Consider the following 23,125-nt stretch of genomic DNA (forward strand, 5'->3'; position numbering starts at 1 on the left):
ACCTACTGTATGGTTCTAACCATATGACATTCTGCAAAAGGCAAAAGCTATGGAGATGATAAACAGATTAGTAGTTGCACTAAGAGAGAATGGATTAGGGCTGAGGAAAGAGAGAGTGGCTGAGTACCAAAGGGGTATACAGAAGAACTTCTATGGTGACAGACTGTTCTGTATGGTACTCGGGTGGTGGACACATGACTATATGCATTTGTAAAAACCCATACAAATGTATACCACAAGGAGTGACCTTTCATGTATGCAAGCAAAACATCAACCAGGTTGGTGGGGGATCCCAGGATGGAATGTAGACTGTGACAAATGAATGTATCTGCATTATAAATGTATGTCAGAACTGCACTGAATGGAGGGGTAATAAAGGAGCTATGCAAGTAACTCTAAAAAAATGGTATTTTGACTGAAACTGTAAGGTAAAGACAAAAGAAGAAAAACAAACACTGGACTGTAGTTGGTAAAGCTGCGTCTCATAGGGGTATGGGTTAACAATTATGATTGTGCTATACACGTATAATACCAGAATTGAGCAAGTAAGCAAACAGTTGATGGATGGTAGGTTTCTCATTGTCAGAGAGAGAAGTTAAAGATCAGCAAGAAAAGAATACTAAAATATGTCTCCAACTGTAGTCTACTGCCAGAAGGCTTAAGTATGAACTCATGTTTAGGTTAATACAGATGCTGATGAATAGATACAGAAATAATTATAGATACATATATATACACAGTTTATTAATAAAATACACCCATGTACTTCCTGTTTCCTAGTTCTGCCCACTTAAAGGGTTTAGAAGTAGCAACATCCCACTAATGAATACACTCAGCACCCAGATCTTGGTTTCTAATACCCTTCCCTTTCAGTGGGGAAGAGAATGACATACCGAACTGGACGCCCAAGGAAAGAGACCCACCAGGCAACAGTGTTTAGGAAGAAGAAGTGAATGAGAACAAGAAAGTGGGAGAGTGCCAGGTAGGGCCCAGGAGGAAAGAATGTGAAGGAGGAGGTGGTCATCAAAGTAAAATCCTGCAGAGGTCACATGGGACAGAGGGCTGTGACCACCAAGAAATGACTGGGGACCAAATAGCAACTCCAGGGGAATGGGAGTAGAGGCTTACATACACTAAGGTGTAGACCACAGAGGGGACGATGAGATGAAACTGATTGGCTCAAGCTTCTCAGTCAGTGAAAATGCTAGGGAATGGAGGAGGCTGACGGGACCTGTTGACGAGAGACAGTCACTACTACCTACAGACAAAATATGGGGCACCTACAGGGCCATTAGAAATGTTTTCTTGAGAAAAAATATACAACAGATAACATACTATCTCAGAAATACACTCCAAAACTATAGTTGAGTCTGTGTGCCTAAAACCCAGTTAGAAAATGCATTAATTAGGATTGTTTTTATGCTGAAGATCATCATTTATTTAAATGTGGTGTTTTATCTTCATACATGGCATTAGCACATTTGCATAGAGGAGACTGTCTGAGAACTTCATCGTGTGCTTATCATAACCTGAGTTTCAGTTTCACACTCGTATTTTTTGCCGGGACTCTCTACTTTCTTTTACTGACACCTATAATGACAGAGAGTATATCTTACGCTAACAATTGATTATTCTTTACAAGAGAAATTCAAATATGAGCCTAATTAAAGAATTTCCTAACACTTCTTCCTTGTTAAAACATGTACTTTTAATAAGGAAACCCCTCTCTTCTCACCATCTGGAAATACCATTTGTCACCTGGGAGTAATTGGCTAATTTGCTGGGTTTGCCCTTTAAATGTTCCATGTTCTCCTGACACCTGTGAGTTTCATTTAGAGGTTTTTGGAGCTTTTTACTCAAAATGACACTGTTTGGAAAGGTGGTTTGAAGGACAGATTTGACTACAGTATCCTTTGATCAGAAGACAACACTGTTCCCATACGAAAGGCACACAATTCCTACAAGAAAGCAGCAGATGCTAGTGCCACGGCCTAGATTGTGGGGAGTATAGCAGGCTGACACCGGATACAATCATGACATGTTACAATCAGAACTTGTTGTTACACTCATAACCACAAATCACAACCACAACAGGGAATCACCACAAAATGCTATACCCACAACTTAGCATCACAACAGGTTACCATCACAATAGTTACAATCATAAAAACTTACCACCAGAACTAAAGTTATAATCACAACATACCATCAGAACAGGTTACAACCACAAGTACCAACCACAAATTACAACCCTAACTTATTTTGCCACATCAAGTCTGGCTAACATTGTCTCCATACTAGGATCAGATCTTGCCAACATATTAAGATAAAAGGTTTAAATCTTTGGGTGATTTGCGGGGGAACTAAAACTACCTGCCCTTGGGGGAGGGTGTGACTATGAAGGGCTGACACATCTGATACAATTTCATCGACCCAGACCCACGAGTGCATGTGTCCATGTGTACACACACACACACACACACACACACACACAAGTGCATGTAAAATCTGATGAAATCTGAATAAGGTCTGTATGTGACTTAATAACAATATTGTACCAGTGTCAGCTTCCTGGTTTTGACAATGTAACTATAGTTTTGTTAAGATATCAGGGGAAGCTGGGTGAAGGGTACACAGGAATTTTCCTGAACAATTTATTTTTACAACTTCTTGTGACTCAAACTATTGCAAAATAAAAAGATATTTAAAAAAGATATCTGACTCGCTACGGGTGTCTTAAAAAAGTTCTTGTCATGATGAGTTTTGCTCCCCCCATCCCAAGAGTGACAGGCCCCCCAGGTTGGGAAGGCTGTTCCCAATGAGTCCTCTGACCTTCAGTTACTGTAACTGGTGCTGCCTTGGCAAACAGCTTCTGCTAGTATGGACACATTAACCCATGCAGCACCTTGGCTTAAGGAACATCAGGGAAAATGTGTGGCTTTTCCAAACTGGCTCATAAATCCCCCCCTTGAGCTGCACAGTCTCTGTATCATTCCAAGTCAACCCCAAACTGCAAGCAGGGATGTCTAGGAACTAACTACCTTTGATTTCCCAGAGTCTGAGTAAGAACAGCTCCAATCAACCTGGCTGCTGTATAATCCTATCTTTAACGAGAATAAGGCATCTGGACAAATCGGTGCTCCTACCTTTACCCTTGTCAGGTTTGTATTCACCACCCCCTAATAGGTCTTCAAGATCCTTGTCTGAAAAACCTGGAGAAAACGAAACACACATCTCAATGTCAAACACATTGTTCAGAGACAAGAAATTTGTTACTTAATGTTGTCCAACATCCCCAGAAAGTGACTGCCACTTAAGAGGATCCCTGATGAATGCGCAGGCAAAACTCTAAAGGGGCCCCCAAGATTCCCGCCCACCAGTGTACACACCCCAGCATCCCATGACTGGGTGCGAGTGGAACCACGCATAGGATGGCTATCAACCCGTGATTAGGTTATATTACATGGCGAGGTGAACGGACTTTGCAGATGTAATTAAGTTACCACATCAGTTTGACTTGGCATTAATCAAAAGGCAGATTTTCCTGGGTGAGCCTGAACTTAATCAAGTGAGCCCTTTAAAACAGGGTTGAGGCCCTCCTGAGCTCAAACACTAGAAGCAACAGACTTAGCCTTCCTCTCCCCCTCCCCACTCTTCTCTACTCCCCCTCCCCCTCCCCCCACCTCCCTTCTCTCCCCTTCCATCTAGTCTCTGTTTTCCTCCTGGTGGTCTTTATTTCTTTTTTTTTTTTAACATCTTTATTGGAGTATAATTGCTTTACAATGGTGTGTTAGTTTCTGCTTTATAACCAAGTGAATCAGTTATACATATACATATGTTCCCATATCTCTTCCCTCTTGCATCTCCCTCCCTCCCACCCTCCCTATCCCACCCTTTTAGGTGGTCACAAAGCACAGAGCTGATCTCCCTGTGCTATGTGGTTGCTTCCCACTATCTCCTGGTGGTCTTAAAGAAGCAAGCAGCCACTTGGTTCTAGAACTGCAAGGAAACGGTTCTCTGCCAACGAGCACACGAGCTTGGAAGACAACCCAACCTCAGCTGAGACCCCAGACCTGGATGACACTGTGACTGAAGGTGTATGAGGTTCTGAAGAGAAAAACGCAGCGGAGCCGTTCCTGAACTCCTCACCAAAAGAAACAGCTTGTGATCATTTGTTATGGTGGCAACAGAAAACTAATACAAGGAAACCGAAAAATTAATTTTATTATAGCTCAACCATTGAGTACACATCTTTTAATATTCTGTGATGAAATGGGAAGCACGCTTACAGCATTTCTGTTCCACTCCAAAGTCCTATAGTTGACTCAAAAAAGCACATGTGTGACTGTTTCAATTCTGCTTTGTATTAGCTGCTTTCTGCCATGAAAGACTACTTTTACTAGAAAGAAAGAATGATGGGCTAACTATGGTTATGGCAGCTTGAGGATTTGGCAGACGTTTTCTTGAAAATGAATGAAATGGGGCTGTCACTTTAAAGAAAACCACTGGCAGTACTTGTTGCCAGTGATAATATTTCAAACAAAAAAGAGAATTTTGGAAAATCTATATCTACCACTGCGAGCTTAACAACTTTCCAATACTTAAAGACTTTTTCTAATGAGATGGTGGCGATATTAACAAATGTGAATTTGGGGCACTGCATAATGAAATATGGCATTATTTGGAAGGTCAAAAGACTTAAGAACATCAATATTTTCCAAATGACCACTGCGTAATGCACAAAACCATGAATGGGTAAAAGTTCCACTAAAAAGTACATGAGAATCCCTGGGGAGTTTAATGAAATCAACTATGGAAAATTCGTTGATATGGTTTCACATTCTACACTGCACTTAACCTATAAGAAACAACCAGTGGTCGAGTTTGGGTGTCTTACCAAAGAAAAATGATGTGAATCAATGATCTGAAAAGTCTATTAAAATATTCTTCCCCTTTTCAATGGCGTATCTCTTATAAGGCCAGATCTCCTTCATATACATCAACTGTAACAACATATCACAACTTGAGCCCAGAAGGAGATGGAGATGTGAGAGTCTAGCTCTTCTTTTTTTTGGCCACACCACAGCATGCGGGATCTTAGCTCCCCAGCCAGGAAGTGCGGAGTCTTAACCACTGGACCGCCAGGGAAGTCCCCTAGCTTTCCTACTAAGATAGACATTATAGAAATTTGCAAAAATGTACAATGATACCACTTTTCTCACTGAATTGTCTTTATCTTGCCATAGTTATTTCTCATAAAATATGCTATTTATGTTATTAACATGTGTGTGTTTACTGTTGTTCATTTAAATTTTTTTCCAGTTTTAGAATTCGAAGATGATAAATATCAATAGATGTGACCCGCATCTCAGTAGAGATTCTCAATAATTTGGGGAGTCCTGAGACCAGAACGCTTGAGAACCACTGCTGTAGGGTTCTCCTGGGCCTTGAAGTGCCCCCAGCTCTGCCAGGCCAGGAGTGGCTCTGTGGGCTGTTGTAGTTAATGAGCTACACCCTGACCAGGAAGCTACAGCACTGGCCTGTGCCTTCAACCAGCTATGACTTACCTCCTCCTCCTGCATTCGGCTTCCTGTGGCCATGATCTTGATCATTTCGATCATCCAAGGCATCGGCCAAGTCAAATTCTTTTTCTTCAGGGGGCCCTAAAACATAAAAGACAAAGTCAGTTGGTTAAATTACAGGTAGCTCATTTGGACATGGCCCCAGAGAGCTCCACGGAGTCTTCCTTAGTGCCCTCCTCCGAACAGCCGTGTTACCTGCAGGCTTTGCTGGAGCTCTGGTCGCTCCCGGTCTCCTGGTTGTGGTGGTGACATGGTCCCATCTCTCTAAAAGGGGGAAGGGGGACAGCAAGGGGAGCACCATTAGTAACAACACACAGCAGCCACTGCACGGCTCAGGGAAGTCACAGCATGAGTACAGCACTCCTGTCCTGGTCCTTGAGGTCCCTCTAATGCCTCTGAAGAATCACCGTGAGGATGACAAAGAGATGTAAGAAGGTTTACATGAGACGAGTTCTGCTTGCTTTTCTTCACAGGATGGGTGGTGAGGTGGACATGATCCCACATTTGATCTGGTGATTAGTGGAGCTGGGACTTGAGCCCAGATCGACAGGAGATGACCACATGCTTCAGGGGGCTCCAGAGCTTGAGCACAACCCCTGAGAGCTCCAAGCCTTGGTTGTCACCACTCTCAACCTGGCACCGTAATCACAGATAATACTGCCCAGGGATGAGGTGACGTTATGTTCCCAGTAGAGTATGGGAGTGTCTCATAAACTGAAAGTGGTTACAACACCAACAAAATATTTTATATAAGTGTGGTTACTGCTGTTAATACTAGGTCTTTCAGCTCAACCATATTCCTTTAAAATTGTGGACTTCTTGCACATCAATTACATAGCATGCCACACATGAGTTTTCCAATAGTTTTTCTTGAACTTCAAGACTCCCATAACTGTTCCTATAATTGGAAGTAGCAGAGGGACAGGAAATTTAAGGGAAGGGAAAGGCATAGACAGTACTGTATACAGTAAGCACTTAGAATAGAAACAGCAATGTTTTTGGGGAAAAAAACCTCAATGACTTTTACAGATCAATAACATAATCCTCAAACTGCCCAGGTAATTTACAATGCATTACCTATCTTTTTTGGATAGAGCCTTGGGGTTGTCTATGGATCAAAGAATTACAAGTCTGAATCTTCCGGAAAGAGTGTTAAAAACACAGTAAGACATGACCTGCCAGTTCTCACTAGCAATAAAGGGGGATGTCACATAATGATAAAGGATCAATCCACCAAGAACACATAACAATCGTAAATGTGTATGCACCAAACAACAGAGTCTCAAAACACATGAAGCTAAAACTCACAGAGCTGAAAAGAGAAATAAACAAATCCACAAGTATAGTTGCGGACATCAATACTCTACTCTCAGCAACTGACAGAACTACTAGAATGAAAACCAGCAAGAATATAGAAGAACTAAACAACACAATCAACTAACAGGATGTAACTGGCATAATGGACACTACCCAATCGCAGCAGAGTAAATGACTGTTTAAGCACCCATGGAATATTCACCAACAGATCACACCCTCAACCAGAAAGCAAACCTCAACAAATTTAAAAGTATTGAAGCGATAGAGAGTGGTATCTCTGACTATAATGGAATCAAACTAGAAACAACCAAACCAAAAACAAATAAGAGAAAACAAGAAAATCTCTAAACACTTGGAAATAAACAACACACTTCTAAATAAAACAAGGGTCAATGAGAAAGTCTCAAAATGAAATTTTAAGAATAAATAGCCCTAATGAAAATGAAAATACAGCATATCAAAATATGGGAGATGTAGCTAAAGTAATGCTTAGAGGGAAGTTTATAGCACTAAATGCTTAAATTAGAAACAAAGAAAGGTCTCAAATCAATAATCCAAGTTCCTAACCCAAGATACTAGAAAATGAAGAGCTAGATACTAGAAAAACAAATCCAAAGCAAGAAGACAGAAGGAAATAATGTAAGAGCAGAAATCAATGAAATTGAAAATAGGAAAGTAAAATAGATCAACCAAACGGCTTGTTCTTTGAAAAAGTCAGTAAAATTGATACACCTCTAGCCTTACTAACAAATATAATTGAAGAAAAAAACCCCAAAATACTAATATAAGGAATGAAACAGCAGATATCATTATAGATTCTGCACTATTAAAAGGATAATAAGAAAACGCTATGAACAACTTTATGTATTTGACAACTGGGAAGAAATGGACCAATTCCTCAAAACCCACAAACTATCACAACTCAACTCAATCCCGTGTTCACGTAATGTAAGACTAATATTGTTAAGATGACAATACTACCCAAAGTGATCTACAGATTCAGTGCAATCTCTACCAAAATCCAAAACAGTTTTTTGGGCAGACTTAGAAAACCCCATCCTAAAATTCATATGGAGTCTCAAGAGACCCCAAATAGACAAAAGAATCTTGAAAAAGAAGAACTCACTTTCCTGATTTCAAAACTTACTACAAAGCTACAGTAATCAAAACAGTGTGGTACTGGCATAAGAACAGACATATAGACTAATGGAACAGAACAGAAAGCCCAGACATAACTCTATGGTCAATAGATTCTTGACAAGGGTACCAAGAAACTGAATATCCACATGCCAAAGAATGAAGTTGGACCCTTACCTTACACCATATATAAATATTAATTCAAAATGGATCAAAGTCTTAAACATAAGAGCTAAAACTATAAAACTCTTAGGAAAAAACATAGGGGAAAATCTTCATGATATTGGATTTGGTAATGACTTCTTGGATATGACACCAAAAGCATAGGCAACAAAAGGAATAACAGATAAATTGGCCCTCATCAAAAGTAAAGCCTTTTGTGCAAAGGACACTGTCAAGAGAATAAAAAAACAATCTCAGAATGAGAGAATATATTCATAAATCATATATCCGGTAAGAGATTAAAATCCAGACTATATAAAGGACTCCTACAACAATTAAAAAAATGAGATTTAAAGATGGGCAAAGAACTTGAATACACATATCTTCAAAGAAGATATACAAATGGTCAATAAGCTCATGAAAAATGCTCAAAGTCATTGGTCATTAGGGAAATACAAATCAAATCCACGAGGAGATACCACTTCACACTCATTAGGATGGCTATTATCAAAAGAAAAATGAAAAATAACAAATGTTGGTGAGGATGTGGAGAAATTGGAACCCTGGTATGTTGCTGGTGGGAATGTATAAAATGGTGCAGCTGCTGTGGAAAACACTTTGGTGATTACTCAAAAATTTAAACATAGAATTACTATATGATCCTTCGATTCCACCTCTAGGTATAAGCCCAAAAGGCCTGAAAGCAGGGACTCAAACGGATACCTGCACAATGTTCAATACAGCACTATTCACAACAGACAAAAGGTAGAAACAACTCAAACGTCTGCCAATTTATAAACACATAAAATATGGTATATACACACAATGGAATATTACTCAGCCTTATAAAGGAATGAAATTCTGATACATGCAACAACATGGATAAACTTTGAAAACATTATGCTAAGTGAAATAAGCCATACACAAAAGGACATATCTTGTATGATTCCAATTATTTGAGGTACCTAGAATGGGAAAATTCTTAGAGACAGAAAGTAGAACAGAGGTTAGCAGGGGTTCAGGGTAGAGGAAAATGAGGAGTTACTGTTTATTGGGTACAGAGTTTCTGTTTGGGATGAGGAGAAAGTTCTGGAAATGGATAGTGGTGATGGTTGTACAACACTGGGAATGTACTTAATGCCGATGAACTGTACATTTAAAATGGTTAAAATGGTAAATTCTATGTCAGTATGTTTACCACAATAAAAAAAGTAATTCAACCTAGATGAAAACACAATCTGAATATTTCTATAACCATTAATGAAACAGAATTTTTAATTTAAAAGCTCCTAAAAAAAGAAATTTCCAGGCTTTTTGATGGTTTCACTGGTAAATTTTACCAAGCATTTAAAGAGGAATTAACACCAATTTTATAAAACCTCTTCCAGAAAATAAAGAGGAGGGATATTTCCCAACTTATTTTTTGAGGCCAGCATTAACCTGATAATAAACACAGAAAAAGACTGTATTAAGAAAAAAACTACAGCCCAATCTCTCTCATGAACTAATATATAAAATCCTCAACAAAATATTAGCAAACTAAACAGAATGTATAGAAAGAATTATACATCATGAACAAATGGGACTTGTTCTAGTTATGCAAGGCTGGATCAACATTTGAAAAACAATGTGCCCTACAATATCAGCAGCCTAAAGAAGAAAAAATCATATACAGGCATACCTCGGAGATATTGTGGGGATAGTTCCAGACCACTGCAATAAAGTGAATATTAATAAAGCAAGTCACATGATTTTTTTTGGTTTCCCAGTGCACATAAAATTATGTTTACACTATACTGTAGTCTATTGAAGTGTAACAGCATTATGTCCCAAAAAAAATGTATGTACCTTAATTAGAAAATATTTTATTACTAAAAAATGCTATCCATAATCTGAGCCTTCAGGGAGTAGTAATCTTTTTGCAACAGGAACATCAAAGGTCACTTATCACAGACCGCAGCAAATATAATAATAATGAAAAAGTTTCAAATAGTTTTGAATTACCAACATGTGACACAGAGACACGAAGTAAGCAAATGCTGTTGGAAAAATGGCACTGATAGACTGGCTCAACGCAGCGTCACCATAAAACTTCAATTTGTAAAAATGCAATATCTGCAAAGTGCAATAAAGTGAAGCGCAATAAAACGAGGTCTGCCTGTAATCTTATCAACATGGAAAATCCAATACCTATTTATGAAAAAAATTCAGCAAATTAGGAATAGAGGGAAGTACCTCAACTTCATAGAGAGCATCTAGAAAACACCCATAGCTCTTGTCAGACTTAATGGTGAAAGACTGAACACTCTCTCCTGAAGATCCGGAACAGGCCAAGGCCACTGTTCTCACCACTCTTATTTAACATAGCGTGGGAGGTTCAACATTGCAACGAGAAATAAAAGACATACAGATTGGGAAGGAAGAAATAAACCTATCCCTATTTGCCGATGACATGATCATCTACATAGAAAATTCCAAGGAACTTACAAAAAACGATTCCTAGAATCAGTAAGTGACTTCAGCAAGGTCTCACAATATAGGAGCAACAAATATCAAAATCAATCATATAATAGCAATGAACATACGGAATCTAAAATTAAAACACATAACCATTTTAAATTGTTCCAAAGAAAATGAAATACTTAGCTGTACACTTGAAAAACATGTACAGGACCTGCAGGCTGAAAATTACAATATGCTTATGAGTGAAATCAAAGAAGACATAAATAAATGGAGAGACATACTGTGTTCATGGATTTGAAGACTCCCTCAAAGACATCAACTCTCCCCAAATTCATCTACATATTTAACACAAGTCCTATCAAAATCCCAGCCAGGTTTCTCTAGACATAAATAAACTTATCCTAAAACTTGTATAGAAAAGCACAGGCCCTAGAATAGCTAAAACAACCTTGAGAAAGAAGAATAAAGTGGGGGGGAAATCAGCCTACCCAGTATTAAGGCTTACTTTATAGTTACAGTAATCAAGACAGTGGCAGAAGGGTAGACACACAGAGCAGTACAACAGAATGAACTACCTAGAAAGACCTGCCCAAATATGCTCAAGAGATTTCTGTTAAAGGTGCAAAAGCAGCTCAATGGAGGAAGGACAGCCTTTCCAACAAAAGGTGCTGGAGCAACTAGGCATCTATAGGCAAAAATAATGAACCTTGATCTCATCCTCACACACCTCATACAAACCCTAACTCAAAATTGATGACTTTTTTGGGTCTTAAATATAAATCTATAGAACTTTCAGAAGGAATGATATGAGAAAAATCTTCAGGACTAAGGGCTTGATGAAGAGTTCATAGACTTGACAATAAAACCATGATCCACAAAAGAAAAAAATGGATAAACCAGACGTCATCAAAATTAAAAATTTCCTTTTGTGAAAGACTCTATTAAGAAGATGAAAAGACAAGCTATAGAGTAAAAGAAAATATTTGCAACACACATACCCATCTAAGGACTAGTGTCTAGAATATATGAAGAGCTCTCAAAATTGAACAGTAAAATCAAACAATCCAATTAAAATGGGCAAAAGACATGAAGAGACATTTCACTGAAGGGTTTACATGAATGGCCAATAAGCACATGCAATCAGGGAAATGCAAACTAAAACCACAATGAGGTATCACTACACACCAATCAGAATGACTAAAAAAAAATAGTGATAACACTAAGTGCTGACAAGGATGCAGAGAAAGTGGACCACTCATTTATTGCTGGTGGGAATATAAAATGGTACAGCTAGTCTGGGACACAGGTTTGCAATATTCTTAAAAAACTAACCCTATGACTACCATAGAACCCAGCAATTACCCACCTGGGCATTTATCCCAGAGAAATGAAAACTCATGTTCATACAAAAACCTAGAGCCCAAAACTGGAAACAACCCAGGTGACCTTCATAAATAAACTGTAGTACATCTACATCATGGAGTACTATTCAGCAAGGAAAAGCAACAAACTATTGATACATGCAATGCCTTGGATGGACCCCAAGGGAATTATGTTGAGTGAAAAAAAAGCCAATCCCCGAACATTACATACTACATGATTCCATTTACATAACATTTTCTAAATTGCCAAATTCTATAGATGGAGCAAAGATTAGCACTTAGGGACAGGAAATGGGGGTGGGCACAGCAGAAGGGAGATAGTTGTTTTTATAAAGCACAGCAAGAGGGTCTTTATGATCATGGAACTGTTCTCTGTCTGGACCACCATGGTGGATATATGAATCTACACAGGTGATAAAACTGCATAGATGTGAAGACACACACACACAGACACGAGTATAAGTAAAACGGAACATCTGAATAAGATCACTAGATTATATCAACATCAATATCCTGGTTGTGACACTGTACTATAATTTTTCAGGTGTTACCATTGGGGAACTGGTATAGTGTGACGGGATCTCTCTGGAGTATTCCTTACACCTTCATGTGAATTTTACAGTTAGCTCCAAAGAAAATGTCAATCAAAAAATAGTTAAAGATTGATTTGAGCATCGTAGTCATTTCTGACAGGGAAAAAAAAAAGGTCTGACACGTAAATGGCTGGTCTTCAGGGGTGCACAAATGTCTATTATCGACCTTAAAAACTAAGGAGCAAATCGTGTAGACCTCACCTTAGGGGGAAAGAGCAGTGGGTAAGAACATCTAGAAGGGAGGCGGTACATACAAGGACGTTTTCCAGACAAATGAAGCCGATTCCTTCCTGATCCCAATGGTTCATACAACACTGAAAATCTTCCAGAGAGAATATCTTTACAGAGCAAACAGCACAGCTCTTTTTCTCTTTGAAATGAAGATACAACGTACACACTTCCTAGAGGGCCCGGGTCACTATTTTTGTTATCACACTGTGCTTACCTCTTAAAGACCAGCCCCCTTTTCAGCTTTCTGGATCACTGGAGCGAATCTTCCACGGACTAGGAAACGGCCCAGCAGACCAGCGTGACAGGCCTCGGGGGCAGGCCGGCCTGCGGACGAGGAGGCCTGTGCCGGCGCCCCTGCGGCCAGGTGCACGAGCTGACCCTACACTCACCTTCAGGTCATCACCACCTTCCTGGGCAAACACTTCCAAGAGCCACACACACAGAGGAAGAGGCCCTTGGGGTGAAGCCAGGATGCCTGGGCCCGGGCCAGCTACACTGCTGGCTTATTATAAACGTAATATATGCTCAGTAGAAAAACGAATGCAATGGTGTAGAATCCTAAGAAAGAAAATATAAAAGGCAGCCAAATCTATCCCCACAGGTAGCTACTCTCAATCTTTTCAGATCTGTATGTATCTGTCTCGCTCTCTCTCCATGTCTCTGTGTGTGTGTGCCCCTCTCTCTCCGTCTCTCTCTCTTTCATGTCTCTCTCCATGTCTGTCTGTGTCTCCCTGTCTTTCTCTCCCTGTGTCTCTCTCCCCATCTTTGTGTGTGTCCGTGTCTCTGTTCGCATCTCTCTCTGTGTGTCTCTCTGTGCATGTCTTTCTGTGTCTCTCTCTGCCCATATGTCTCTCTGCATGTCCGTGTCTTTCTGCGTGCGTGTCTGTGTGTCTGTGTTCACATACACTTAAATTTGATAGAAATCGATTCATATTACATATATCCTGTTCTGTAACTTGCTTTTCTCATGCCAGTTCCAGAGATCTATCTTATTCTTTGAAATGGCTGCAGACTATGAATGGTTTAGAATTTATGTACTCAACTGTGTTATTTAAGAGTGTTTTAATTTTGGGCCGATACAAAACACAAGAAAGCTGCAAACACCATTTCAAATGTACCTCTGCACGCATGCATAACTGTACCCAGACGGAAAATGCTTTGAAGTAGAACTGCTCAAAGATTTTATCAAATTGCCCTCTCAAAAGGTTCAACTAATTTATACAACTGTCTAGAGAAGTGAAACTGTAAAGGTATAGCTCAATACAGCAGAAGACATATAAAATGATCTTCCTGCTCGCCCCAACTCCACAAATACATGTTCACTGCACATTAACATTGACGAGATCATAGATTTGAACGAAAACACACTGATGCCACATAAATATGTAAGGGCACCTTCTCAGTCAGTAGTTCACAAAGAGTGTTCCACGGACCCCAGGGGTCTGTCAGGTCATAACTATTTTCATAATCATCCTCAAATGTCCTTTGCCCTTTTTACAGGGTTGACATTTGCACTGTGCTACAAATGCAATGGTGAGTAAACCTCCCGGCCCTTTGCCTGAACCAAGGAAGTAAGGAGCACCAAACGCTATGAGAAGTCATTAGGTCCTTCGCTATACAATAACAGTTGAAAGAGAAGGCCAGTTTCACTAGTGTCCTAGATGAACACGGTAGGCAGAACTCGAAGATAGCTGCCGAGACTCCCGCCCCCTGGTGTACATACCATGTATAATTCCAGCCTGCTGAGTGTGGGAGGGACTGAGTTACTTCCATGACCAGGTTATGACATGGCAGAGGTGAAGGGATTTTGCAGATACAATTAAGATGCCCAATCCATATGACTGAATTACTCAAAAGGCAGAATATTCTGGGTGATTTGGACATAATCAAGTGAGCCCTTGAAAAGAGGGCTGTAGGCCTTCCCTGAGCTAACATTAGAGGTAGCAGACTCTCATCCTTTTGCTGACCTTGAAGAAGCAAGTGGCCATGAGTTCTATAGCTGCACAGAATGGAATTCTGCCAACAATCCTGACCTGTGAATATGTCACCTTATGTGGGAAAAGGGACTTGGCAGATGTGAGTAAGCTAAGCACCTTGAGATGGGGAGACTGGTCTGGATCATCTAGGCAGGCCCAGTGTGATTACAGGAATACTAGTAAGAGAACGAGACCAGCAGGAGAGTCAAGGAAGGAGATGGAAGCAGGGGTGAGAGTGAGAGAGAAACCTGAGGTTGCTATTCTGTTGGCTTTGAAGATGGAGGAGGCATCCAACAAGGCAAAACTGCAGGCAAAGGCGAGGAAACAGGCTAGAGCTCCCAAAAGGAAGACAGCCCTGCCCGTACCTTCACTGTAGCCCAGTGAAACGCAAGTCATATTTCTCACCTCTAGAACTATAAGATAATCAGTTTGTGCTGTTTTAAGCCAGCACATTGTTGTAATTTATTACAACAGCAATAGGAAATACCTAAATAAATACCTAAAACGGTGGAAGCAACTTTGGAATCGAGTAATAGACAAAAGCTGGAAGAATTTTGAGAAGCATGATAGAAGAAGCCTGACTGCCTTGAGCCGACTTAGTAGAAATACGGATGTTAACAACTTGTAACAGCTAGTGAAGATTCAGAAGGAGGTCAGGAACATGGTAGAGGAGACCTGTATCATACTAGGGAACACCTAGATCATCACGAACAGACTGTTGACAGAAATGTGGATGTTAAAGGCTTTGCCAGTGAGGTCTCAGATGGAACCAAGGAAAATGTTATTGGACGCTAGACGAAAGAAGATCCTTACCATGTAGTGGCAGAAAACTTGGCTGAATTGTGCATTCTGTAGTTATGCGGAAAGCAGAACTTCTAAACAATGAACTTGGATGTTTTAGCTGAGGAGATTTTCAAGAAAAGTGTTAGGGGTATGACCTATTTTCTTCTTGCTGCTCATAGTAAAATGCAAGAGGAAAGGAAGAGACTGAAGGAAGAACTCTTGAGCAAAAAGGAACCAGGACTTGATGATTTGGGAATTTTTCAACCTATCCTAATTGCCACAAAATGCTAAAATTAGGGGACTCACTGTCAAGAAAGCATGCTCTGGGGAGAAAGTCAATGGTGTGGCTGGAAAACATTATACGAGTACCTTGGAAGGGTCAAAAGGTGAGATTAAACATAAGATTATTCATGGATCCCCTTTGCCATCTCAGCAGAAGCCAGAAGTATAGATGGCATTATCCAAGAAAGATCTGTGGAGGAGCCTCTTTCCCAGTGGGTGATCACCACTATATACATGGGAAACCCACAGAGTTCTTGAGAATTTTACAACAGCAGGAACACTGCCAGCCTGGAATTAAAAGGGACAGAAACAGAAAAAAATGTAAGAAGGCTGTTAGACGCCCCAAATTCTACAGGCAGAAAATAGGCTGATATAACTACTCAGCTGCAAACATGTGCTATTTTTCCTGAAAAAGGGAGGCTGATTCTGAGGGCAGAGCTGCAAACTCAGAACGTAGAGCTGTGAAACACAGTGCCTCATCCCTAGGCCTGGAACCTAAAGGACTTGGATTTGGGAATTTCTTGAGACTGGTGAAGTCTTTTTTTTTTTTTCCACTTAAAGCTTGAAATCTTTTTGCCTGATGTTTTCTCACTTTTGTAAATGGAATGCCTATAACCATTATTTTATGCCTGTCCATTGTATTTTGGGGAGCAGATAACTTGTTTCTTGACTTTCATAGGTTTGTAGATGGAGAAGTGTTATAAGCCAAAGCTTCACCCATGCCTGACATATAATTTAGATGATGAGGTTTGGGACGTTTCTGCTTATGAAATTACGATGAGATTTTGCAATTTGAGTTGACGATGTAATGGGATGAAACTTTTAAAGAAGTTGGAATGGACAATGTATTTTGCAGGTGGAAGGGACATGAAGATTTGTGAGCCAGACGGCAGATGTGTTAGCATTAAAATGTCGCCCCCAAGATGTCAATGTCCTAATTCCCAGAACCTGTGAATATGTTACCTTATGTGGCAAAAGGTTTTACCGATGTTTTTAAATCAAGGACACTGAGATGGGGAGACTATCCTGGATTATCTGGGTGGGTCTGGTGTAATCACAACAGTCCTTAAAAGAGAAATAGAGAAGCAGGAGGGTCACAGTCAAAGTAAAGATGTGATGACAAAAGTAGGGGTGAGAGAGAGAAAGATCTGAAGATGCTACCCTACACTGCTGGTTCTGAAGAAGGAGAGAGAGGGCCATGAGCCAAAGAATACAGGCATTCTGAAGAAGCTGGAAAAGGCAAGGAAACAAGAGACTCTACAGACTCTACTAATTCTGTAGAGTCTCCAGAAAAAAAACCAGCCCTGCGGACACATGGATTTTAGCTCACTGTGATCCATTTTGGATTTCTGACCTCAATAAATTATAAGCTAATAAATGTGTGTTTTTTAAGCCACCAAGTTGCCAGTAATTCGTTAGTGCGGCAACAGGAAACTAACACAACCTCAAACCTCAGATGAGACTCTAGCCCCAGCTGACACCTGCATGGCAGCCTCGTAGGAGATACAGAGCAGAGGACCCAGCTAAATAGAACCCAAACTCCTGGCCCAGGGAAATAAGAGAATGAATGGAAATTGTTTTAACTCAATAATTTATGGTAACTGATTATGAGGCAATATAAAATTAATAGGAGGGAGTAGCAAAAATATTTCATTAGCGCTCAACCTTGAGTATATCAACTTTTTAACATTCTGTGTTATGAAATGGGAAGGATTGTTAAAGCATTTCTGTTGCGCACCAAAGCATCACAGGTGACTTGAGGAAGGTCACTTGTGTGATTGTTTCAGTTTTCAGCTGAATTAGCTGCTTTTCTCATGGGAGAACAAATTTATTTCAAAGAGTAAATTACAGCAAACTGTGTCTATTCATATTTGAACATTTGCCAAAAATTTTTTTGAAAATGAATTAAATGAGCCTGTCAATTCAAGGAAATCAACCGACAGTATTAGCTGACAATAAGAAAATTTAGCTTTCAAAAAAATATACACAACTTTGGAAAATGTGTAACTGGCACCATGAGCCTGTCAGCTTCCCAATAAAGATTTTTCCTATCAGATCACTGGTGATATTAACAAATATGACTTTTGAATATCGCATAAGGAAAGGTGTCATCATTTAAAAGCTCAACACAACTCAGGACACTAATGTTTTCCAGATAACGTATGTAGGACGTTACAAAATCATGAATGGGCAAAAGATTCATTCAAAGGGTAAGAAAGTCCAACGAGGTTCAATGAAAACAAATAAGGAAAGTTTACTGATATGCCACTTAGCCTTAAGAAACCACAGCTTCTCCAGTCTTGGTGTCTAAATGTGCATGTGAACATTAATTAAAAAAAAAAAGAATAAGCAGGAGTGGCTATATTAATAGTGGATAAGGGAAACTTTAGAGCAAGGAAAGTGCTAGAGAAAAAGAAAGGGACATAATGATAAGAGGATAAACCTATCAGGAAGACATAATGATCCTAACTTTGTATGCACCAAAAAATCAGACTCAAAATACATGAAGCAGAAACAGAGAGCTAAGAGGAGATATAAATCCACAACTACAGTTGGGGAATTCAACACCCTACTCACAGCAATTGACAGAACAACTAGACAAAAAATCATCAAGGATGTAGAAGAACCAGTAAACACAACCAACCATCAGGATCTAAGTGACATATAGAGAACAGTCCACCCAACAACAGTAGTTATAATGATGAAACTGTTCTGTGCCTGACTATCATGGCAAATACACAAACCTGCACATGTGATAAAACTGCAAACAACTAAGCACACACGCACACAGAAGTGAGTACAAGTAAAAACTGGGAGATCTGAATAAAATGGTTGTGACAAACAAAAACAAACACACAGATACAGAGAAAAGAAGAGTCATTACCAGAGCGGGGGGGGGGTGTGAAATGGGTAAAGGGGATCAACTATATGGTGATGGAGGAAACTAAATTTTTGGTGGTGAGCACCCTGTAGTGTATACAGAAGTAGAAATATAAGGTTGTGCACATGAAACTTATATAATGTTATAAGCCAATGTTGCCTCAATAAAAACCAAAGTTTTAAAAATACATATGAGTTTTTTTAAAAAACAAACAAAAAAAATGTTTGTGATATTATAGTACAATTTGCAACATGTTACCACTGGGGAAAACTAGGTGAAGGGAATAACGGCTCTTTCTGTAGTATTTCCTACAACTACATGTAAATCTGTAATTATCTAAAAATAAATTTCTTAAAAGTAGGCAAAGGGGACTTCCCTGGTGGCGCAGTGGTTAAGAATCCGCCTGCCAATGCAGGGGACATGGGTTCGAGCCCTAGTCCGGGAAGATCCCACATGCCGCAGAGCAACTAAGCCCGTGCGCCACAACTACTGAGCCCATGTGCCAAAACTACTGATGCCCGCGTGCCTAGAGCCTGTGCTCCGCAACAAGAGAAGCCACCACAGTGAGAAGCCCGCACACCGCCATGAAGAGTAGCCCCCGCTCACCACAACTAGAGAAAGCCCGCGCGCAGCAACAAAGACCCAACACAGCCAAAAATAAATAAATAAAAATAAATAAAGTACAAAAAATAAAAAATAAAAGTAGGCAAAGGGAAAGTTGAGAATCAAGGTCATTTTGTCAAAAAAGGTTTGACAGTTAAACATCTGGACTTCAGCAGCACAGAGAAACTTAGAAAATATAGGGTTGGACTCTTCCACTGTTGGTGGGAATGTAAACTGATACAGCCACTATGGAGAACAGTATGGAGGTTCCTTAAAAAACAGAAAATAGAACTACCATATGACCCAGCAATCCCACTACTGGGCATATACCCTGAGAAAACCATAATTCAAAAAGAGTCATGTACCAAAATGTTCATTGCAGCTCTATTTACAATGGCCAGGACACGGAAGCAACCTAAGTGTCCATCGACAGATGAATGGATAAAGAAGATGTGGCACATATATACAATGGAATATTACTCAGCCATAAAAAGAAACGAAACTGAGTTATTTGTAGTGAGGTGCATAGACCTAGAGTCTGTCATACAGAGTGAAGTAAGTCAGAAAGAGAAAAACAAATACCGTATGCTAACACATATATATGGAATCTAAAAAAAAGGTTCTGAAGAACCTAGGGGCAGGACAGGAATAAAGATGCAGAGCTAGAGAATGGACTTGAGGACACGGGAAGGGGGAAGGGTAAGCTGGGACGAAGTGAGAGAGTGGCATGGACTTATAAATACTACCAAATGTAAAACAGATAGCTAGTGGGAAGCAGCCACATAGCACAGGGAGATCAGGGAGATCAGCTCAGTGCTTTGTGACCACCTAGAGAGGTGGGATAGGGAGGGTGGGAGGGAGACGCAAGAGGGAGGGGATATGGGGATATATGTATACGTATACCTGATTCACTTTGTTATAAAGCAGAAACTAACACAACATTGTAAAGCAATTATACTCCAATAAAGATGCTAAAAAAAAAAAAGAAAATATAGGATTGGCAAAAAAAAAAAAAAACCAAAAACCCCCAACGAACTTTTTGGCCAACCCAATAATTGAAAATTGTTTTAAACCAGCAAGTTTGTGGTAATATGTTAGGCAGCACTGGAAAACGAATATGAGCAGAAAAACTATTACTTTTATGAAAGTGTGCCCTTTTAATATTCTGATAAAACAGCAAGTATGTTTAAAGCATTTCTGTGCCACCTCAAAATACAGAGGTTGACACAGGAAAAGCATTTGCGCGACTGTATCGGTTCTAAGCAGTGCTAGCCACTTCTCTCATACAAGATTCTTCCTTGAAGATTCAGTAGTACGACTACGGTTATACTGACTTGAAGATCTGACAGACATTTTCTTGAAAATGAATGAAGTGAGCCTATCACTTCAAGGGAAACAACTAACAGTATTTTTTGCCAATGGTAAAATTTAAGATTTCAAGCAACATTAAGAATTTTGAAAAACTACTACTGTGAGCTTGACAGCTTCCCGATATTTAAAGACTTTTTCCAATGAGATGGGTGGTGATAGTAACAAATGTGATGTTCTGATGTAGAATGAAATGCGTCAACAGAGGGAAGGTCTGCATAAGGCAGGGCACAGACATTTTCCCAGGGACCAGTGCACGATGCTCCCAAACCACGACCAGTAAAAGATCCACTCAAAGGATAAGAGAGGCGGGTTCACTGAGGTCAAGGATGGAAGATTCGTTAATACGGTTTCATACTCCACACTGCCCTTAACCTGTAAGAAACAACCAATGGCTGAATTTTTGTCTCGTATCAAAGAAGATTGCCCACAATTACATGAAAAGTAGATTGAAATATTCCTCCTTTTTCCAGCTGCATATTTATAGGAAGCCAGATTTCCTTCATATACTTCAACCATAACAATATATCACAACAATTGAATCTAGAAGCAGATGTGAGAGTCCAGCTCTTCCACTAGGACAGAGATCACAGAAATTTTCAAAAATATACAAAAAAAATCTTCCCAATAAATTCTGTTTTTGTCTTGCAAAGCATAGTCATTTACCATAAAAATATGCTATTTATGTTAACAGATATGGCTGTATTATTGTTCATTTAAAATTAATAAAAATATTAAAAAATTTTTTTTCAGTTTTAAGTTCAAAGATGATAAATATTGATAGACGTGACCAACACCTCAATAGAGATCCTCCATAATTTGAGGAGTCCTGAGACCAAAACGTTTGAGAACCACTGTTGTAGGGTTCTCCTGGGCCTTGAAGTGCCCCCAGCTCTGCCAGGCCAGGAGTGGCTCTGTGGGCTGTTGTGGTTAATGAGCTACACCCTGACCAGGGAGCTACAGCACTGGCCTGTGCCTTCAACCAGCTATGACTTACCTCCTCCTCCTGCACTCGGCTTCCTGTGGCCATGATCTTGATCATCCAAAGCATCAGCCAAGTCAAATTTACTACCTTCAGTGAGCCCCAAAACATAAAAAAAAAACAGCCAACTGATTAACAACTGGGTACAAGATTCCAAAAAAACAAGTCAACATTCATGGGCTCTGCTGATCAGCGAAATCAATGAGTTAAGACAAAGAAACTTAAATTGGGATCTGACTCCTTCTACAGACAATGATAATGAAAATACCAACAGGATGGAGCAAGTTACTGCTTTCTGCCTTTGCAATATATTACCAATTTTCCACTACTTTATATTCCCACACATGCTTTGCTTAGGCCAGCAGTCAGACCATTTTAACAGTAAACTCACTGATTATAGGTATTAACCCAAGATTCAAAACCAGCTGCATAGAGTCAGAAACTGGACAATCAAGAGGGAGGCTACGTGGTCACAATGCACCTCTTTGAGGGCGCAGATGTGAAGACGTGAGGGCAAACTGTAAAGCAGCACTCACTCTTTTGGGTCATGACTGTCTCTTCAGAAGAAAGGCAGCTATCCACTTCAAGGAACATGGTAGCATGCTCCTTAAGTACTAGTAACAAGTTGCCAGATGGGAGCAATGTCTGCGCTCCCCACCCCGAGGCTACGTTTCTCTTTATATCAGTGAAGATATCTGAATAGTAAAATGGCCCATCTGGAGAAAAGTTAAAACAGCTCCAGGAAAGAGTCACAAAGAAGCAACAAGTTCCAAAATCCTTCAGTGAAAGATGACACTGTAAAGCAAATGCCATTTCAAAATGCTCCATCTGCCTAAAGAAAATGTTTGATGGGCTTCATAAAACCTAAACAATTATATCTTCCCTGATTTTAGAGTGTAAAATGGTTGAAAAGGGGAGGAAGTCCAAATGCATTTTTCTCTTGAAATTCTCCCAAGCAGGACTTTTCATAAAACACACAGAAGTCATAGTGACTAGTCATACTCTATTAAGTTAAACCCAGTGTTCAGATGAAGGTCTTGGTTGGCATTGCACACACAGGACTTAAAACTATGGGTAGTTCAAATGGATACTACCCCAGAGGGAGCTCCATGGGGTCCCTCCTTAGTGCTCTCCTCCAAACAGCCGTGTTACCTGCAGGCTTTGCTGGAGCTCTGGTCGCTCCCGGTCTCCTGGTTGTGGTGGTGACATGGTCCCATCTCTCTAAAAGGGGGAAGGGGGACAGCAAGGGGAGCACCATTAGTAACAACACACAGCAGCCACTGCACGGCTCAGGGAAGTCACAGCATGAGTACAGCACTCCTGTCCTGGTCCTTAAGGCCCCTCTAATACCTCTGAAGAATCACCTTGAGGATGACAAAGAGA

The 23,125-nt window shown here is 40.0% G+C and overlaps 1 protein-coding gene across 5 annotated transcripts in view; it reads right to left on the minus strand.

Moving 5' to 3' along the window:
- CD99L2 (CD99 molecule like 2) overlaps window positions 1-23,125 on the minus strand; it is a 105,430-nt gene that overhangs the window by 21,020 nt on the left and 61,285 nt on the right. For 4 of the 5 annotated variants that reach the window (XM_082445803.1, XM_082445802.1, XM_082445801.1 and 1 more), the window contains 5 exons: window positions 22,895-22,963; window positions 21,758-21,832; window positions 5,778-5,846; window positions 5,568-5,663; window positions 3,147-3,212 (listed from right to left, as the gene is read on the minus strand). In XM_082445803.1, the coding sequence (XP_082301929.1) occupies window positions 3,147-3,212; window positions 5,568-5,663; window positions 5,778-5,846; window positions 21,758-21,832; window positions 22,895-22,963 (375 nt within the window). The remainder of the gene's footprint in view (window positions 1-3,146; window positions 3,213-5,567; window positions 5,664-5,777; window positions 5,847-21,757; window positions 21,833-22,894; window positions 22,964-23,125) is intronic. The other variant, XM_082445805.1, reaches the window with a different exon arrangement.

Source organism: Balaenoptera physalus (assembly GCF_965194825.1).
Source record: "Balaenoptera physalus genome assembly, chromosome: X".
In the NCBI taxonomy this organism is placed as follows: domain Eukaryota; kingdom Metazoa; phylum Chordata; class Mammalia; order Artiodactyla; family Balaenopteridae; genus Balaenoptera; species Balaenoptera physalus.